This window comes from Indicator indicator, chromosome 32 (genome assembly GCF_027791375.1).
Source record: "Indicator indicator isolate 239-I01 chromosome 32, UM_Iind_1.1, whole genome shotgun sequence".
Lineage (NCBI taxonomy): Eukaryota > Metazoa > Chordata > Aves > Piciformes > Indicatoridae > Indicator > Indicator indicator.
In genome coordinates, this window is record NC_072041.1 from 2,381,705 (window position 1) to 2,401,717 (window position 20,013).

Sequence of the window (20,013 nt, forward strand, 5' to 3'; positions counted from 1 at the left end):
ATGGCTTTGTCACCAGTTAATAAAACTTTTCTCTTTTTTCTTTTCTTTTCTTTTCTTTTCTTTTCTTTTCTTTTCTTTTCTTTTCTTTTCTTTTTTCTTTTCTTTTCTTTTCTTTTCTTTTCTTTTCTTTTCTTTTCTTTCTTTTCTTTTCTTTTCTTTTCTTTTCTTTTCTTTTCTTTTCTTTTCTTTTCTTTTCTTTTCTTTTCTTTTCTTTTCTTTTCTTTTCTTTTCTTTTCTTTTCTTTTCTTTTCTTTTCCTTTCTTTTCTTCCCAGCTCGCCTTTCCAAAAGGTAGCTTAGTGACAACAAATTAAGATCTAGGGCCAAAGTGGAAGAATCACTTTTACTCTTCTTTCCTAAAAGCCAAAGTGGCAGAATCAGTTTTATTCTTCTTTCCCAAAAGCTTGATGTTTAAGTGTAGCACTGAATGGAAGCCCAGGGCAGGACACTAAAGATGTGCTAGCAGTTTTAGAGTGCATGACAGTCCTGGAGACTTACTGTCCATAATTAGTCCCAGAACAGGCTAATTAATCTCCACATAGCTGCTCCCATCCAGTTTGGTGATGCCACAGTAACTCAGTGGTTGTGATCCAGACATGTCCCATTTCTCAGACATCACCAACCAAGCTCTGCCATAAACCAAAGACCACTAAACTGCCCTTGCATTTTACAAAAGGTCTCCATGAAGTGTCCCCATGTCTTGGCCAAGGGCCAAGTGGGCAAACAACCTCTTTTTGTGCCTCTTCTCAGAACTCCTGGTGCCTTTCACCCAATCTCCTCTGCATCCTGTACATATTTTTTTTGTCTTATGTTCTTTCTCCCAGTGCTTCTCCCTGCCACTCCTGAGATGATACTTTTAGGATACCTAATTTGAGCTACCTGTTGAATACAGTGAGTGAGTTGGAGGGAAACTGCTCTTTGTCAAGCATCAGTTTCAATGGTTGGTGACAGCAGGAATGGATTTGGCCCCTTGCAATTTTGGTTTTCTTTTTTTCTGAGTGCAGATGCCCAGAACAAAAGCCTAGGGCAGTAAACAGCTGAGTCCTGAACCTGCTGCTAAGCCACAAAAATAAAACTGTATCAATATTTAATAAATAGAGAAGAGGCAGTAAGCAAGCAAGAGTGTGGCTCCACTTCTTTGCCTTTGCTTTCTTATTTGCCAGGCATTTTTATATAAGAGGGTAGAGATTTGGGACCTGTTAGTTGGATTGGTTGTTCCACCCAGCCAGCCAAGCCAGACCAGCTTTGGGGGAAGCTGGCTGGAAACAGCCTTTAGGCTTTACAACCAGGACAGTGCAGGCTGGGAGATGATCTGTGAGCTTTCTGGTTTCCTCTCCTGGCCACTCCTTTTTGTCCAAGTCTTTGTCCAAGCAAGGTTCCTGGCTCTGCCTGGAGTGGGAGTGTGGAACTGCTTCACTCCAGTCTGTCACGCTCTCGGTCTATGCTTATATCCTTGGGCTTCTGTAGCTGGAAGAACACAAACAGGACAATGTCAGCTTTGTCCACCCATTCTCCAAATCTGACTGAGTCAGAGACCTCATTCCTGTGATCATCTTCACTCTCACTCCAGCCTCTTGCTGGGAAAAGGGCTGAGCTTCTGCACTGCCACACAGCTTCTTTTTAGCTCTTACTTCAGCCTGTCAAGAATCCCTTTGTGTTTCGTGACAGTAAGAGGCTTCTGGGCAGTGGAAGGAGGAAAGCAGATGCCTTGTAGCTGTGATTAAGAGCTGCCTTGTCTCTGCCACGTTGAAAAGTGAAGAGTAGCCAAGAGTTCAAATGACTTCTAAACACCTCTTCCACTGCCCATGCCAGTTTGGAGCAGTCTTCCCACCCAAGTTATCCCCAAGTAGCTGCAGGACTCTCTGCACTGTAGACTTTTCCTCCTGCCTGCAAACAGGATGCCACTAGGAGGGGCAACACTCTTAAAAATGGGGGCCAAGCCCAGCTATGAGCAGACCTTTGAGGGTGAAGCCCTCCTGGCAAGCCAGCTGGTGACCACAGAGCATTTCAAACATGAGGGCTCCTCTGTGTTGGGTCTCCAGCACCCAGCTGCCCTCCAGGACACTTCCCTTGGTTCAAGTGTTTGGTGTCCAGCACCCAACTGCCCCCCAGGACACTTCCCTTGGTTCAAGTGTTTGGTGTCCAGCACTCAACTGCCCCCCAGGACACTTCCCTTGGTTCAAGTGTTTGGTGTCCAGCACCCAACTGCCCCCCAGGACACTTCCCTTGGTTCAAGTGTTTGGTGTCCAGCACCCAACTGCCCTCCAGGACACTTCCCTTGGTTCAAGTGTTTGGTGTCCAGCACTCAACTGCCCCCCAGGACAGTTCCCTTGGTTCAAGTGTTTGATGCCCAGCACCCAGCTGCCCCCCAGGACACTTCCCTTGGTTCAAGTGTTTGGTGTCCAGCACTCAACTGCCCCCCAGGACATTTCCCTTGGTTCAAGTGTTTGGTGTCCAGCACTCAACTGCCCCCCAGGACACTTCCCTTGGTTCAAGTGTTTGGTGTCCAGCACCCAACTGCCCTCCAGGATATTTTCCCTTGGTTCAAGTGTTTGGTGTCCCACACCCAACTGTCCTCCAGGACACTTCCCTTGGTTCAAGTGTTTGGTGTCCAGCACCCAACTGCCCTCCAGGATATTTTCCCTTGGTTCAAGTGTTTGATGCCCAGCACCCAACTGCCCCCCAGGACACTTCCCTTGGTTCAAGTGTTTGGTGTCCCACACCCAGCTGCCCCCCAGGACACTTCCCTTGGTTCAAGTGTTTGGTGTCCCACACCCAGCTGCCCCCCAGGACACTTCCCTTGCCTAAAGTGCCCCAGGGCTGTGCCTCCCCCCCAGCTCACCTGGCTGCATGTGCACCATGCGGCACAGCCTCCTGCCGGGCTGGTTCTTGTAGATGGGCTTGACACAGACTTTGTTGGTGGTGCCTGAGGCCAGGTCTGTGAGCAGGACGCTGTGCACCTGCGGAGAGACGCTGAGCACCGAGGAGGGGCCAGCCTGGCGCCGACATCTGACTCTGTAGCCCAGGACCTTCCCATCAGCAGAGTCCCAGGAGGCTTTCAGGGTGGTGGGACCCATGTCCTCGAAGCGAAGGTGCCTCACTTTGGAGCCCTCTAGAGAAAGAAGATCCAAGTTACTGTGGGCCGTGTGTCTGGGAGTGGTGCTCAGCACCTAGCTTCCTGTTTCATAGACTCACAGAACGTTAGGGGCTGGAAGGGACCTTGAAAGCTCATCCAATCCAATCCCCCTGACACAGCAGCATCACCCAGGGCAGCTCACACAGGAACACATCCAAGCAGGTTTGGATATCTCCAGAGAGGGAGACTCCACAACCCCCCTGGGCAGCCTGTCCCAGTGTCCTGACACCCTCACAGTGATGAAATGTTTCCTCCTGTTTCCATGGAACTTGCTATGCCTCAGCTTCCAGCACTGCCCCTTGTGCTGGCATTGGGCATCACCCAGCAGAGCCTGGCTCCAGCCTCTGGGCACTCCCCCTGCACATCTTTATCAACAGCAATGAGGTCACCTCTCAGGCTCCTTTTCTCCAAGCTAAAGAGCCCTTAGCTCCCTCAGGCTCTCCTCCAGAGGGGATTGCTGAGAAGGGCTTCCCAGCCAGCCTGCTTTTCCTCTGTTGCAGAGGCACAGTAACTCATCACCCTCCATCTCCACACTGAAGAAACTCAGCCTAATTAGTTCTTTTTGGTCCTGCTCCCAGCACACAATACTTTTGTTGGCACTGCTAGGTGCTGGCTGACCACCTCCCACAACCTCAGCTGCTGTCATTCTCTGAGCTCCTCACTCCTGAGTCCTGATAAGAGCTGGATTTTGCCTCCTGCAATATCTTTACAGGTACAGAAGCTTCTGCTGGCGAGATTCCCATGGTGCTAAATCACACCAAAGGACAGGCACTGAGTTTATAGAAGGGACAGGCAGTCTTCTTTCCTCTTTAGGGAGGTTCAGGGATCTCCAGGTCCATTCTGCTTGTGGACTGCAGCTTGGCAGTCACAGTCATGTTGTCTGTGCCTGGTTCTCCCCCAGCCCTGTGCCTTAGACATCTGCTACATCCTAATGGCATATCACGAGCTGCAGCTTTCCCCTTCCCTCATCCCCCTCCCAGAAACTGAGCTGGCTGAGCTCCCTGCCATCCCCATGGTGAAAGCTGCACACTCCAAAGCCTCCCTGTGTCCATCAGCAGGGAGCTGCTCACTCACCTTCCTGAGTGCATGCTTTAGCTGACAGGGATTTCTCCTTTCCAGACTTGTAGACTGCAGTCACTGTCACTAGGTAGGTTGTGTTGGGTGTCAGCTTGTCCACCACAGTGCTGTTGTGCTTCCCATCCACCTCCAGCAGCTTCACTGAGTTCCCAGGGAGAGGGCCATACAGGATCTGATAGCTGATCACACTGTCCAGTGCTGGAGCCCAACTGACGTGGAAGCTGTGTGGTCCAGACTCTGAGATGAGAACCTGAGCTGGGCTTATTTCCTCTGAAAGCAAAGCCAAAGCTGTGAGGAGGATGTCACTCAAGGCATAAGAAGGCTGTCAGAGGAGTGTAACTGACCTGCTTCCAGGAGGTGGAAGAAAATTCACCCAGCAAGTGGGTGTTGATAGTCACCCAGAGCCAGCACAAACCCAGCTCAGCCCTAAGGAAATGGTTTCTCTACCTCTGCAGCACAGAGTGGGCAAAACTGCTCAGCCAAAACCATTCCTGCATGCAGTTGGTTAAGACTGGATGCAAGTTCACCTTGCCTTTGTCACCTGCCCATCTCCTCAGTGTGCCCTTTCTTTGCACCTTGCTATCCAGCATAAATCTGAGTTATTCTGGCCCAAGGGAGCAGCCTGGCTGGCTCCCAGTGCTGCCCTTCTCCTTCCCTCTTACCTGGGGTTCCCACCATGGATACACCTGCCTGGAGAAGCTCCAGGAGCATTCCTCTCCCCTGCCTGCACCCCCAGGGAGCAAACAGGGATCTCCTTGTCCCCACAGCAGCTGCTCCAGCTATTAAGGGCAAAATTCCTCTTTGGCAGTGGCAATCCACACAAGGCAGCCCTGGGACAGCAGCAAGAGTGTGCAGCAGCCCCTGCTTTATCCCCTGGGGGCTCTACACCTCAGCCCTCTTAGATACTTGCAAGTTACAGCTCCTGCCTTCTTCTCCCAGGCTTCTGCTTTCCCCCCAGCTTCATATAAGGCTGGAAGAACATCTTATGACCATCAGACTGCATCCCTTGTTCTGGGCAGCCCAGAACCTCTAAGGAAAGTGCTGCCAGCTGAGTGCCAGCATAAAGCAGCTGATTGTGTTGTGTCCTGACCACAAGCATTTGCCTCCTCCCTTCAGCCCATGAGCCTGGGAGGGGATGCAGGCCAAGGGCTGTCCTGTTTGCTTGAGACATGTGAGGCTCAGTAGAGTGCAGGCTTCACCTTGGCCATGCCTGTGCACATTTTACCTGCCAGTGTAGTCACCCTGGTTGTCTGAGGAGGGAAGTAATGGACGTTGGATTCTGGGATGAGAGCCACCTCGTAAGTAGTTTCTGGTGCAAGGTTGCTTAGCAGGAGGGTTGTATGAGCCCCAGACACTTGCTCTGTCCTCTTCTTGCCCAGATCATCTCTTGGGGCATACTCCAGGGTGTAGTAGTCAGTTTCCTGGGAGAGAAGCTTTGGCCACACCAGCTGGAAGCTGCTGGAGGTGACATCTACTGCGTGGAGCTGGTTTGCTTGGATGACATCTGGGAGAGAAACAGCAGCAAGAAATCAGCACTGACATTATCACACAGAACATGGCAGCTGGGGACCATGCAGCAGCGGTGGAGCTTGCTGCATTCATCCCAGCTGAAGCCACTCCCTGCAGTGCTTCACAGAGCTCCATTGTTTCGTGACATTCAACAGTCAGAGCCACGCTTGTGCTGTCTTCCCTCTCTCTCCCCCTACACATAGACTTCTCTTCAAGCCTTGTGCTACCTTTGAGTTCTAAACCCCAAATGTCAGACACAAATACCTCTTCTGACACTCTGCAGCTCCCCCAGCTTCCTCTGCTACTTGACCTTTCTGATATGTGTGGGCTCCTGAGCCCAGCTTGGGCACAATTCCACTGTTCTCTGGTGCTCCTGAGCCCAGCTTGGGCACAATTCCACTGTTCTCTGGTGCTCCTGAGCCCAGCTTGGGCACAACTCCACTGTTCTCTGGTGCTCCTGAGCCCAGCTTGGGCACAACTCCACTGTTCTCTGGTGCTCCTGAGCCCAGCTTGGGCACAATTCCACTGTTCTCTGGTCCTCCTGAGCCCAGCTTGGGCACAACTCCACTGTTCTCTGGTGCTCCTGAGCCCAGCTTGGGCACAATTCCACTGTTCTCTGGTGCTCCTGAGCCCAGCTTGGGCACAATTCCACTGTTCTCTGATGGTCCTGAGCCCAGCTTGGGCGCAATTCCACTGTTCTCTGGTGCTCCTGAGCCCAGCTTGGGCACAATTCCACTGTTCTCTGGTGCTCCTGAGCCCAGCTTGGGCACAATTCCACTGTTCTCTTGTCTTCCAGAGGGGCAGAATTACACAAGACTTTTTCTAGCTCCAGGGAAGTGGCATTCAAGGACACAAAGATGCTTTTTCTCTCTTTTTTTCCCCCTTTTTTCTTTTTAAAAAAAGACTTTTAAAATCACTCTGAACCCTAAGTGCTTTTTCTCTGTGCAGTGCCACTCCTGAATCCTTATGTTTGTACCCTCCAGCTCAAGCTTAAATACTTCAGAATACTGAAGTACTCCAGTACTTGAAGGGGGGCTACAAGAAAGCTGGGGAGGGACTTTTTACAAGGGCTTGCAGTGACAGGATGAGAGGGAATGGCTTTGAGCTGGAAAAGAGCAGATTTAAACTGGAAATTAGGAAAAAATTCTTTAGAGTGAGGCTGGTGAGACCCTGGAACAGGTTGCCCAGGGAGGCTGTGGATGCCCCCTCCCTGGAGGTGTCCAAGGCCAGGCTGGATGAAGTCTGGGCTTGTGGGAGCTGTCCCTGCCCATGGCAGGGAGGGGTTGGAGATAGGTGATCTCGAAGGTCCCTTCCAACCCAACCCGTTCTATGATTCTCCTGCAGGTAGCTCTGACTGGCTGCCCATTGCAGAGGTGACAGGAGGCACAGAGGTCTGCGGGAGACCAGAAGCCATCCTCGCATCCTCTCCCGCTTGTCCCTTAATCGGGGGGGGGATCAGCTCTCCTCCTCCGAGCCACTCCGAGTCCCTGCCAATTTCCCTGCACCAAATAAAGCTGCCTCAGTTTTTCCTCTGAGCTGTTCCTTGGCTCTCCAGGCAGGCAGCAACATTTCCTTTCTCCGTGCCCTGCCTGCTCCCATCCCCACACTGCCAGCCAGCAGCACTCCACCCGCTCCGAGCTTGGAGGAGGCAGAGGGTGGGAGGCAGCACCACGGGACCTGGGGCACTGCACCCTTCTGTGAGCCTCACAGCTACCAGCGGCCAAAGCCACAAAGGAGCAGGGAACAGAGGAACAGCCTCGGCACCAAAAGTCCTGCCAAAAGCTTGGGGGAGGAAAATTAGCGAGCTTGGAGGCAGGGTCTGGGGACACGGGGAATGAAGCAGGCAGATGAAAGCGTCAGGGATGTGTTGCAGGAAGCTCACAGCAAGCAGCTCTGCCCCTTGTTGCCAGAGCACAGGTCCTTGGGGGAGAAAAGAGGGCAACAAGCCCCAGGCAAGAGATGCCCGTGGTATGCTTCACAGCACCTCCTTGGGCTGGAGGGAAGCAGCAAGTTAATTTCTTGTCTTCGGTCCAGGCAGCACTCAGAGACAGCTTGTGACACACTTGCCTTCCACCTCCTGCCCCTTGGTGCCTTGAAACACCATTTTGTGGCCACAGGTTTGCTGGCATCCCCTAAAATCCGGTGAGGTCAGGATCAGGCTGACAGGAATGCTGCTGATTTGGTGATGTGGGTAAGAAATGCAGCAGCTGAACCTGTTCTAGCCCTGGGTACAGCATTCCCTCCCTGCAGAAGCTTCAGCTGGGACCTGGGACAAATCATTTCTGTTCTTGGCTGTTTCCCTGCTTTGATATGGATGGGGTTCTGGCTCTGGGCTTCCTCATTGCCAGAGTGGACATTCAAGATCTGAGATCACTCCCTCTGGTCACTTGCTTTCCGTGTGACCAACAGAGAACACTAAGCTCAAAGCCTTCACTGCAGCAGGAGTTATCCAGGACCTTGTTTCAGATCAGCACTGTGCTGCCCTGAATATTCATGGGATGTGGCTGATGTTTTGGGATTGCTGGGCAGGTGGGGTCCTGCAGAACTTGGCCCAGAAGTCGATGCCAAAGGATGAAACAAGTCAGCAGCTGCCAGTTCTGCAGGCTGAGTGGAGAGCAAGTGGGTGCTAGCACAGAACCTGATGTCACCTCAAAGGAATGCCTTAGTTTCACAAAATCTGAAGGTCCTTCTCCAGAAGGAGGGCACCAAGTGCAATGGAAGAAGCCTGAGCTGGAGCTGCCTTTCCTTCACAGGGGGCAGGCAGAAGTGTTTGTCAGGAGCCAGCTGTGGCCATGGCCAGGCTGGCTGAGAACTGCAGCCTGCTGCATTCTGCAGCCTTGTTGTGGCAGGACCATGTGGCAAGGGAGAAGAGAACACAGAGCCAGCCACAGTCCCTGTCTTGCACCCTGCTGCACAGCAGCATTACTGAAACTATTCCAGGTCCCCCATGTCCAAGCAGCAGCTCAATCTTCTCTGCTCTGTGGCACAGACAGGTGTTTCAAAAGGGAAACTGAGGCAGAGACATCTCATCCCTTGCCCTCAGCAGAGCCTGGAGCAGGGAAGAAATACAGTTTGGGAGAGAAAAGTACCTCTTGTCTCCTTGTCCAAGTAGTGACTGCCTTGCTGTCTAGGATTGAAACCCCTTGCTCAGCCCTGAGGATTCATTCTGTTATGTGACTGCTCAAATCTCTGACCCAGTTTCTGAAGGCGATGAAAATGCAGCCCCTACAGAAAGGGGGCAGAGAATGAACTGCTGAACCACTTGGAATGAAACCCCTGGGGGCTGTGTGGTGTCTGGTACAGCAGAAGCACTGCTGGTACTGCCCCATACTCACACAGGAGAGAGGTGGATGATTGATGGTCTTAAAGGTCTCCTCCAACCACAATGATTCAATGACTGGAGGGGAACACAGTCCCTGCCTGTGATCTGTGACATGAGCATGGCTGGAAAGGGAAAGACATTGCCACACAGAGAGGATCCTGTGGAAAGGGTTACTTGGACACTCCAGAGCCAGCCCAAAGCAGCTCACATAGCAGAAGCCAAATGAGGAATTAAAACAGAGAGCCTCCAGCAAACCAGTGGAAAGTCTGCAAAGTCCTAGGAGCTCACTCAGCTTTCCAAACAAATCCAGAAGCACCTGGGAGGCTGAGGCAAAGCCTCTGCTTTGCAGTCATGGGCACTCCCACTGTGATGGCATTCAAGAGCTGCAAAAAGAATTATGGAATCCTTTTGGCTGGAAAGACCTTCGAGGTCACCAAGCCCAATATTAACCCAGAGCTGCCAAGTCACGACTAAACCACCTCCCCCAGCACCACATCTCCACAGCTTTTAAATCCCTCCAGGGATGGGGACTCCACCACTGCCCTGGGCAGCTTGTTCCAGGGTTTTATAACCCTTTTGGGGGAAAAAAAATTTCCTGATGTCCAACCCAACTCTCCCCTGGTGCAGCTTGAAGCTGTTTTCTCTCATCCTGTTGCTTGTTACTTGTAAGAACAGCCTGGCCTCCACCTCTCTGCACGCAGATCAGCATGAGGTATTCCTCTTGGCTTCCAAATGCCTGTCTTCTGGCCATGATTAGGGCTTTGGGTCTCCTCAGACTCTTTTCTGGATGCTTGAAAGAACAGGACTGCTGAAAAATGAAGTCTGCTGCCTGTTCCTGCTCCCTGCACAGCAACCGCCACAACCATGCTAGCAACAGAGGTAGGGGTTGGCTTCTGAGCCTCACGAGTCAGGGCTGGGATTTCCTTCCAAGGGCTCTGCTAGCCAAGCCAGACCATGGATCTGGAGGATGTGGAACACGTTACAACAAGGCATTTATGGAACAAAAACATTCCTCTCCTGCAGTCTGAGTGCTGATAACAAGAACCATCCTCAACTGCTCTTTGTAAGAGAAGGACAATCCTCAGCCACTTGTAGGTAGGAGCTCCACAGCTTAGCCTGTGCCAGCCCCTGTGCCTGCCATGATGTCAGACCTACTCTGACAAGAATCTGAGGGTGCTGACAGGACCAAATCCTCCCCAGGCATGCACAGCCCATTTTGTCTAAGCAAGGTGTTCATCTCATTTGTGTCCTCCACCTCCAGCAGCTGGCACGAGCCAGACAGCATCTGAGAGAGGAAAACAATCACCCTGCTAATGTGCTGAGAACCTCCTTCCTTAGCAGCTGAACAACTCATGGCAAGCACAAGGTCTGCAGAAGGGAATTTGTCCTGCTCACTCGTGGGACTTTCCAAAGGGAATATTTGTCCTAAAAGCCTTAGTTTACACTTGGAGCTACAGCACTGTGGACAAAGCACCTCAGTTTGCAAGGCCAGGAGCTGGGACTTTCCAAGGGGAATAGAAATATTTGTCCAAGACCTCCTAAAAGCCATGGCCTAGGAGCTACAGCACTGTGGACAAGGCACCTCAGGAGGTGCTTTGGCTTAAGGAGAGTCTTACCTCACCTACCCTGCAGAGCCAGGCATGGTCATGTCCCAACCTCCCAGAGACCCCAGCCTGACTTCCCCCTACCTAGGATAGCATCTCGAAGCTCCTTGGTGATGATGGGCAGGTCATCCACATCCACAAAGTGCAGGTGCTTCTCAGGAGGCTGGCTGGCAGCAGCAGAGAGCTCCAGGTAGCTCCCCCGCCCCGTGCTGACGATGAAGACCGTCACCCCCATGTCCTTCAGCTGCTGCATGGGCTCAGAGATGTCATCAGTGGAGAAGCCATCTGTCACCCAAACCAGCACCTTGGGCACGTCTGCCCTGGCACCAGCTGCATCGCTGAAGAGCTTCTCCTTGGCATAGGAGAGAGCTTTGCCTGTGTTGGTGTCTCCCATGAGCTGCTGAGTGTCCCGGATGGCTTGGTGCAGAGCCTCAGCAGACTGGTACCGGTCAAAAGGGAACTCCGTGGTGGGTGTGGTGCTGATGTGGATGATGCTGGTCTGCACGTCTTTGGGGCCAAAGGTGAAAGGTTGCAGAAGGTCCCACATGAATTCCTTGACCCTGGAGAACTCATAGTAGGAGACGCTGCCAGAGCTGTCCAGTAAGAAGAGGAGGTCCCCTTCGGAGTTGGGGATGGATGGCTGAGGACCTAGCAGGGGAAGAGAGAGGGGGAGATGAGTTAGTGGAATGATGTGAGCCCAGGCCTGCAGAGGGGTCTGCTAGGAGAGCTTGGCTATCTGCTGCCCAGCCTCACAGCACAGTGAGAAGTTCGCTGGGTGAACACCTCAGGATTTGCTCCTTTGCTGGGTGGACACCTCAGGATTTGCTCCTTTGCTGGGTGGACACCTCAGGGTTTGCTCCTTTGCTGGGTGGACACCTCAGGATTTGCTCCTTTGCTGGGTGGACACCTCAGGGTTTGCTCCTTTGCTGGGTGAACACCTCAGGATTTGCTCCTTTGCTGGGTGGACACCTCAGGGTTTGCTCCTTTGCTGGGTGAACAACTTAGGGTTTGCTCCTTTGCTGGGTGGACACCTCAGGGTTTGCTCCTTTGCTGGGTGGACACCTCAGGATTTGCTCCTTTGCTGGGTGAACACCTCAGGGTTTGCTCCTTTGCTGGGTGGACACCTCAGGATTTGCTCCTTTGCTGGGTGAACACCTCAGGGTTTGCTCCTTTGCTGGGTGGACACCTCAGGATTTGCTCCTTTGCTGGGTGGACACCTCAGGGTTTGCTCCTTTGCTGGGTGAACACCTCAGGATTTGCTCCTTTGCTGGGTGGACACCTCAGGGTTTGCTCCTTTGCTGGGTGAACACCTCAGGATTTGCTCCTTTGCTGGGTGGACACCTCAGGATTTGCTCCTTTGCTGGGTGGACACCTCAGGATTTGCTCCTTTGCTGGGTGGACACCTCAGGATTTGCTCCTTTGCTGGGTGGACACCTCAGGGTTTGCTCCTTTGCTGGGTGAACACCTCAGGGTTTGCTCCTTTTTAATTTGTGTGATGATTTGCATCTAGTGTGAGGGCTCCTGGCCTTTATTCTTAGTGCTGCTGTCGAACACCCAGGAGTTTCTCACCACATCTTCCTAGTGCTGAGACTCATCTGTTTGATCAACAGCAGGTCTTTTTTAACACCTTGAGATGCTAATGGAACCATCAGATAGGTTATTGATCCCTCACAGCTAAACTGAAAGGCCAAGGCAGTGAAAAGAGGCAGGAGCTCAAGCACTGAAATCAAGGGAGAGCTGAAAGTCCTGGATCCCTGCTGCAGAAAAAAGAAATGCCTTGGAGCCACATCAGCTCTCACTGACACCTCTTGTTACACAACACCAGGCTGAGCTGGGAACATTCCTCACCAGCCTGAGCCAGCAGATCCCTGTGCCCGTTCCAGCCCCTGCCATCCCGAGCTGCTGCTCCAGGCTGAGATGCAGCAGTCCCAGAGGAGGAAGCAAAGTGCTCATTGCAAGACCAAGAGCAACTTGCCAAGCTCAGGAGCAGCTTTTGAGCCCCAAATGACTTGCAGCTTTATCCCCATCTCATGCCAGTAGCAGTGTCTGGAAGGAAAACGAGCTGGATTTGGGAAAGAATGAAATGATAAAGAGATTTGATGAGGAAAACTGCTGGATCTGCTCTCCCAGGAGGGGTGGCTGACTCTCAAACCTGGCTGCCTCTTGGTCCAAGGGCTGCAGTCCACACAAGACTAGCAGAAAGCTCCCTGATGTCTACCACTGTTGGCAGGAAGGTCTGGAGTGGAGGCACTCCTCCCTAGATCACTTCTTCAAAGCCAGGCTGATTTGATGCTTTCTTGCTCAATACATCCTGACCTCCTCTCCCAGATAGTCTTAGCAGCTGCACCTCAAAGGGGCTCTGGAACAAGGTGTCTGGGAGAGAGCTGCACAGCCTCATGCATGCAGAAGAATGCAAAGTGGCAGGGAGAGCCTGCTTCTGAAGGTGTGGTCTCCCTCCATCTGACTCATTTTCTAACCATTTCAGTTCAGCTGCTGTGTGGAAAGCACAGACACACAGGGGACTCCTCCTTCTACCACGCTTACAGCTTGGGAGCTCTGCAGCAGCTGGGATATCAGTGAGGGCTTGGGAATTCTTTGAACCACCATTCTGCTTTCTGACAGATTTGAGGTGCAAGGCAGGAGCAGACATCCTTGAACCAGAAATTGGGCTCCTCTATCAGCTGAAGGGATCAGGAATGGGGAATGGCCAAGCAGTGTGGGCTCTGGAGCACAGTGGCTGAGTGCTGGAGTCGTGTGTGGGAGCCAAAACCACAAGGCAGGAGGCTACTGAATGGCAAAGCTCCTGTGGACTGAACTGCTCCGAGGAGACAGCTCAGGCAAACTGCTCTGCCCCTGCAGAAAACTGTGTCAGGGCAGGCCCAGAGATAGCAACAAGCCTGGCAGAGGGGAGCAGGGGCTTGCTAAGCCCCAACAAGAGGCAGATAGGAGCCAGCAAAGCCAAGAGGAGGGAAAGCACCAGGGCAGGGCAAGAGTGAATGGCTACAAGGGGTCTATCAGGTCTTGGCAGTGAAACCTAACAACCTGAGCACAGAGAAGGTCATGAACCAGCAAGAACAGAGCCATTCAGGGTGCAACACAAGGGACTCAAGGAGAGGAAACAAAAATGGAGGAGTTCAAGCTCAATCCTCTTTGCTCAGTCTAAGTATCATAGAATCATTTTGATGATTGTGATCATTTGAAAGGACCTGTAGGATCACCAAGTCCAACTGTTAACCCAGCAGACCAAGGCATTGAGGTTACCTCTGAACCATGTCCTGCAGTACCACATCTACACAGCTTTAGAACCCTTCCAGGCATGGTGACTCCACCACTCCCCTGGGTAGCCTGTTCAAGGCCTGCACAACCCTTTCAGAGAAGAGTTTTTGCCTAGTATCCAACCTAAACCTGCTCTGGATTCCTGGCCAGTCTTTCCTCTGCTTTTTATGTCCCTCCCTGGGTATCATTCAGATGCTGGCCTGGGCAGCTAGGGCAGAAGTGCCTGGGCTTGAAGCATGGCAAGACTGTTGGTGCCTGTGTGCTCAGGAATGTCAGCAGAATGTCCATTGGAGAAAAGACCTGGGACTGTCCACAGGATGGGGGCAGAAGGGACACACATGAGTTAGGACCACCCTTACTGCAGGTGTTACTGGAAGGAAGCCCAGAGGCTTCTTGCACACAGGGTCAAATGAAGATGCTGCTTACCAGTCACTGTGCTGCTGCAGAGACCAAGGCAGCACAGGAGCCACTCTGCTCTGCCAGGTGCTGGTTGAGATGGCAGAGGCATAGCAGAGCTCCTGAACCAACAGGAGAAATCAGATGGAGCCTTCAGGGATGGAGAGCATTAAAGCTTCTTGGAGAGATACTAGGAGAGGGCAGTGGTGGGGCTGGCAATCCACACGGATTACAGCCAGCCCTGCATGACCCAGCAGGACTCAGCCTGTGCTCCAGACACACCCCCAGCAGCTTGGCATTCAGAGCTGAGCAGAAAATGAAGTCCAGTAAGCTTTCCAGCTTGCCCTTAGCCACAGGCAGTTTCATCACCACATCACACAGCAGAGCTGCACCTGTGACCTGCAGGTCCCTGCCACTGGTTCCTAGAGATCCCAGTCTCCAACTGGCATTCCAGCAGAGCACAGGGGCTTTGTTCAGAGCTCCTGGCTGCAGGAAGCAAAGCAGGCACACATCCCCATGGCTCATGCTTTCCCCTCTGCTGGAAGAAGCACAAGCCACAGTGAGAGATCTTGGCAAGAGGCTTGCTGCCTGCCAGAAGGAAATGATGGGTTGTCCCCTTTGCCCCTCACCAGCTGGAGGGGTGCCACTCTTCTCACCAGTGTTGCAACAGCTGTGAAAGCTTCTGGCCCTGGCAGGGCAAGGCAGGGATGGATGGCCAGAGGACACTGCTCACAAGTGGTGGACAAGGTCACAGCCACTGGCACTCAGGGAAGGGAGTGTGGAATGCACCACGAGGGAGCAGAGCAAGCAAAACCCCAATACTGCCAGAACTACCTATGTGGGGGAACAGCCAGCATGGGACAGCTGCTCAGGAGAGAACATCTGCAGAGATTCAAGAGCCATGCTCCTACCTGCACCCTACAGCTCTGGGGCACCCAGAGAGCTGGGCATGGTCATAGCATCATAGAACTGCTTCAGCTGGAAAAGACCTTCAAGATCATTGAGTCCAACCATCAACCCAGCACCCCCCCTGGCCACTAAACCATGCCCCCAAGTGCCATGGCCACGCATTTCTTGAACACCTCCAGGGATGGTGACTCCACCACCTCCCTGGGCAGCCTGTGCCAATGATGTTAGCACCCTTTAAACCCTGGCTTGACCCTCCACACGTTGCAGGAATTAGCTGTGTTCATTAGGAGGTCCTGCAGGGAAAGCTCCAGCCACACCCTGGCACCACGGTGCTCTGCCTGGGGGGTCAAAAGCATTGGTTAACAACAGCTGGTTAGCAACAGCTGGTTAGCACTAACTGGTTAACAACTGGTTAACAAAAGCACCAGCTCCTTTGGTGGGCAGGTGTATATTTTGGAGCTGAAGGGCTTGTCTCTGGGTGGAGCAGGAGGCTAATCCTTCAGGCAGGCAAATACCATCACAGTTACCTCTCCTCAAGGCTCAGCCCTGATAAGATGGAAACAAATTCCTCCTGTTCAGATTTTTTCTGCAGAAAGAATCCATTGGGAAAAAAAAAACCCCAAACAAACAACAAAAAAAGGAAAACTCCAGGCAAGGGATCTCACCACATCAGGAGTGTGGCCACACTTGAAGTGACTGCACACTCCAGCATCAGCCTCCTAGGTCTTCAATTCCCTCATCTTTCTTCCTACTCTTTGTCCTTCATCCAATATAAACAGGGCTATGGGTGCCAGAGGTGGGGCTGTGGGGATTTGTTACCAGTAAATCCCTGCCTTACGTAAGCAGCTGCTGCTTTCAAGCTGTTTCCTTGCTTTGGAGCAAAAAAAAAAAAAAACCAAAACAAAAAACCACACCAAGATTGGCTGCTTGGCAAGGTGCCACATGAAGGCTTTCCACATTCAAGGGGATTCTGAGAGAAGGAGCATCCATAACCAGCTCCCTGCCTCTAAACTGCCAGACCTCTGCTTCTAAGTGGCTGAGGGAATTGAGGTTGTTTAGTCTGGAGAAAAGGAGGTTGAGGAGAGACCTTTTTTGCAGCCCCCTGAAAAGGAGGTTGGAGTGAGGTGGGGGTTGAGCTCTTCTCCCAAGTAACCAGCAAGAGAACAAGAAGAAATGGCCTGAAATTACACCAGGGGAGGTTTAGGTTGGACGTTGGGAAAAATTTCTTTCCTGCAAGAGTGGTCAAGGATTGGAACAGGCTGCCCAGGGAGGTGGTGGAGTCACCATCATCCCCACCACTGAACAGCCAAAAAAGATCATGTCCTGCCTTGGTTATCTATGTGTGAAATCCCACATGGGTCTGCCCTTCTCACTCTCTGACCATGCAAGGAGAAAAAGCTCTCCTGTGAGTGGAGCCAGCCATGGAGGCTGAAGAACACAGCCTGTGCTTCCCCGTGGCACTTTGGGATCACAGTGAGAGGCAGGGGGAGAGCCACATCACCTTTCCCAGGAAGAGAGAGATCCCAGCCAGCCTTCCAGGAGGTGCTCTACACTTAAAACCAGCATAGAGAGAGGCCTGTGCCAAGGGAGCAGCTGGACCCCCTGCCTTCTTAAGGAGCAAAATGGACTTGTGTGGCTAAAGACCCCAAACCTCCTCTGCAGCTTCCAGCTCCTCCATGCCACAGGCTACAGGCTGCAGGCTGAGGAGCAGCCCTTCAGAAATTCACCTGGTGGGAGGGGAGCTGGGTTGTCATCCACCTCCTCTGAGCTTTTCAGGAGTTGCGCTATCTCTGCTGTTTTATTTAGAGCCTCCAGAGTCTTGGAATCATGGAATTATGCCAGGTACTGAGCTGTGCTTCAGAGTGCAGGATCCCCTCTGCAAGCCATGGGTTGTGTCTTTATTCTCATCCCAGGGATGGCAACATCCCCAGCATCTGCTGCTGATGCTAGTCCAGAGTAGGCAGGTGATGACAATCTGAGTTTCATTTATCAAAGCTCAGACTACCAAATGGTTGCACTTTACACTGATGCAACAGAGAGCTGAGTCTGGACCCAAAGAGAGAAGTGCTGGAACTGGTCATGAGGTGCTCTTGCCTTCACTCTGTGCCTTGCTGCACTAAGTCAATAACCACTGCCCTGCAAAAGGTGCTCACTCCTGAGCATGCACAAGCACCACTGCCTGCCCAGTAGCTTCCTCACCTTGGCCACTGCAGCTGAGAATAAAGCCACAACCATTCCCCTCCAGTCAGGACCCTAGGAACCAGAGTCACAAACCTGCATGCCTTCCTCTCAAAGAGTTCCTCTCATGGTGTCATCCTGGCACACCACCACAGCACCTCCAGACCAGAGCTAGCCTTTGCCCAGGAGCCCTGCCAGCCTGGCTCTTTGCTCAAGGCCGCCTTAGGGAGGAGCCTGGGTGGTGCCCACATCAAAGCTGCTGAGCAATGGGCACCTTGCCCACCAGCAGGTTCATTTCCTCTAAGTCTGCTGGGCAGCTGGTGAGCCCAAGTCAGCATGGCAGCACCACCACGTACCCAGCTTTGCCTCTGGAGCAAGGCACAACCCTTCTGGAAAGCCATGGCTGGCTTAGCGCATACCCTGAAGGGCTGAGCATTGTTTTTTGCCTGGGCTGGGGAACTGCCACGTAAATGCCCACAGAAGCTGAAATGCATGAGAATGGAGATCACTGCTGGACACCCAGCACTGGGACAATGCCAGAGGCAGCAGTGCCATCTCTGAACCGATCTGAGTCACTGAGGGACAGAAAGCAGCAGCCTGCAAGGGGATCTGAGCATCACAGTACATCATAGTATCACAGTACATCATAGTATCACAGTACATTAGAGGCTGGAAGGGACCTCAAGAGATCATCACGTCCAACCCCCTTGCCAAAGCGGAATCACTTAGGGTAGTCCACACAGGAATGCATCCAGGTGGGTTTTGAAAGTCTCCAGAGAAGGAGACTCCACCAGACACAGTCTGCTCTGCATAGCACAGGCAGCATCAGAGCCCAGCAGTCTGGGCTGCTGTCCGAGGGTCTCCTGTGCAGACAGACAGGAGGGACACTTCTCTCACACTGGGCTACACGGCCCTGCTGCAGACAAACACAGCCTTTTTCTTCTTCTGGACACAAAGCAGCACAGAAGGAATTTATCAGCTCAGTCACCATGCTGTGGGCTAAGCCTTCTGGCCAGCACCAGGTGCAGAGACCTGGGTTGAGACACTGAGATCCTCCAGTGCAGGAACCAGGGGTGAGACACTGAGATCCTCCAGTGCAAGAACCAAGGGTGAGACACTGAGATCCTCCAGTGCAGGAACCAGGGGTGAGACACTGAGATCCTCCAGTGCAGGAACCAGGGGTGAGACACTGAGATCCTCCAGTGAAGTGACCAGAGGTGAGACACTCATCTGCTCCAGTGCAGGAACCAGAGGTGAGACACTCATCTGCTCCAGTGCAGGAACCAGGGGTGAGATACTCAGCTCTTCCAGACCAGGAACCAGGGGTGAGATACTCAGCTCCTCCAGTGCAGGAGCCTGAGGTGAGACACTCAGCTCCTCCAGGGCAGGAGCCTGAGGTGAGACACTCATCTCCTCCAGAGCAGGAACCAGAGGTGAGACACTCAGCTCCTCCAGAGCAGGAACCAGGGGTGAGACACTCAGCTCCTCCAGAGCAGGAACCAGGGGTGAGACACTCAGCTCCTCCAGAGCAGGAACCAGGGGTGAGACACTCAGCTCCTCCATGTGCCTTTCCCTGCTGTCAGACTTGAACAGCATCCAAGAGCAAGCATTTTAAAGAGGAACTACAATGACTGGATTAGAGAGATTAGCAAGAGAAGGACAGGTAGAGTGCCCCTCTCTGGTTCTGTTTCTCTTTATCAATGTCTGCAGCACACAGTGAGGGAGGGGGTCAGGAATTTTCCATGCTTGCACTAAACTGCAAATTTCTGAAGCAACCATGGAAACAAGCAAGATAAAAACTCTTTCCAATACAGCAATTTGAGACCTTTTGCTTCGGTCCTCCTGCCAGCAAAGGAACAGGCAAGTATCAATTATACACCTAGAGCAGCAGTGAAAGATCAGCTTTTACCTTGCAGAGGTTTGATAAGAAGCTGTGAGGAGCAGAAGGTAGGAAAAGGGGGAAGCAGGAAGGGAAGCCTTCGCTTTTCCAGGCACTCACCTCTCTCAGGTGTGCTCTGTCCCGCAGCAAACTGCAGCCACAGACCAAGAGAAAGAACTGTCTTGGCCAACATAGCAAAGCCTGGTCCTGGACAAACTACCTTAAATCCAAAAGCTGGGCTCTGTGAAGGCAGATGAAAGGCTTAAGATCAGTCATATTATGTGCATGGATCCAGCAGATCTCAGGGTCCCACTTCTGCACTGCTCATGCCTTGAGATCCGACTGCTCCTTGGCGTGTGTTTTGCTGGGCTCTGGTGCAAGCTCTGGCTCCTGGAGGCAATTTCCCTTCCTTCTCTCTGCCCCCCACCCCCCTCCTCTACTCCTTCTAAAGTCATAAATCCATCTTGACAGGAATAGCTGGAGGAGAGGCACAAACAGCACCCCTGCTGCTGTTCCTCTCCCGAGTTAAACTTGCCCCAGGAGCGTGGATTCAGTTGCAGGCAGTCTGAGTGCAGCTGGGCTGGTTCGAGAAGTATATCCTTGGAGAGAAAACTTTGGCCCTGCAAGACGCTGGCAGCAGTCCAGCTACCAGGAGGGGGGGCGGGGGGAGAAAGAAAAAAAGCTCAGAGAACTCCAAAGCTGCTCTGCTCTGGAATGAACTAGAAGAAG

The 20,013-nt window shown here is 52.5% G+C and overlaps 1 protein-coding gene across 1 annotated transcript; it reads right to left on the reverse strand.

The window, feature by feature from the left end:
* Positions 1-264: 264 nt before the first annotated feature.
* VWA1 (von Willebrand factor A domain containing 1) lies at positions 265-19,708 on the reverse strand. Its single transcript, XM_054394961.1, has 7 exons — positions 19,598-19,708; positions 19,405-19,525; positions 10,731-11,294; positions 5,437-5,715; positions 4,209-4,481; positions 2,841-3,110; positions 265-1,465 (listed from the first exon to the last, which is right to left on the reverse strand). Exons 1-7 carry the CDS (start codon positions 19,610-19,612, stop codon positions 1,425-1,427), a joined length of 1,563 nt encoding a protein of 520 aa, XP_054250936.1. The 5' UTR covers positions 19,613-19,708; the 3' UTR covers positions 265-1,424.
* Positions 19,709-20,013: the final 305 nt, after the last annotated feature.

Bases quoted from the DNA above. Each gene is read 5' to 3' on its own strand.
- VWA1 (XM_054394961.1), bottom strand. The intron at 11,295-19,404 runs GTGAGTGCCTGG...TTCCCCTGCTAG, and splicing joins ACAGAGCACACCTGAGAGAG to GTCCTCAGCCATCCATCCCC. The intron at 4,482-5,436 runs GTAAAATGTGCA...CTTTGCTTTCAG, and splicing joins CAGGGTGACTACACTGGCAG to AGGAAATAAGCCCAGCTCAG.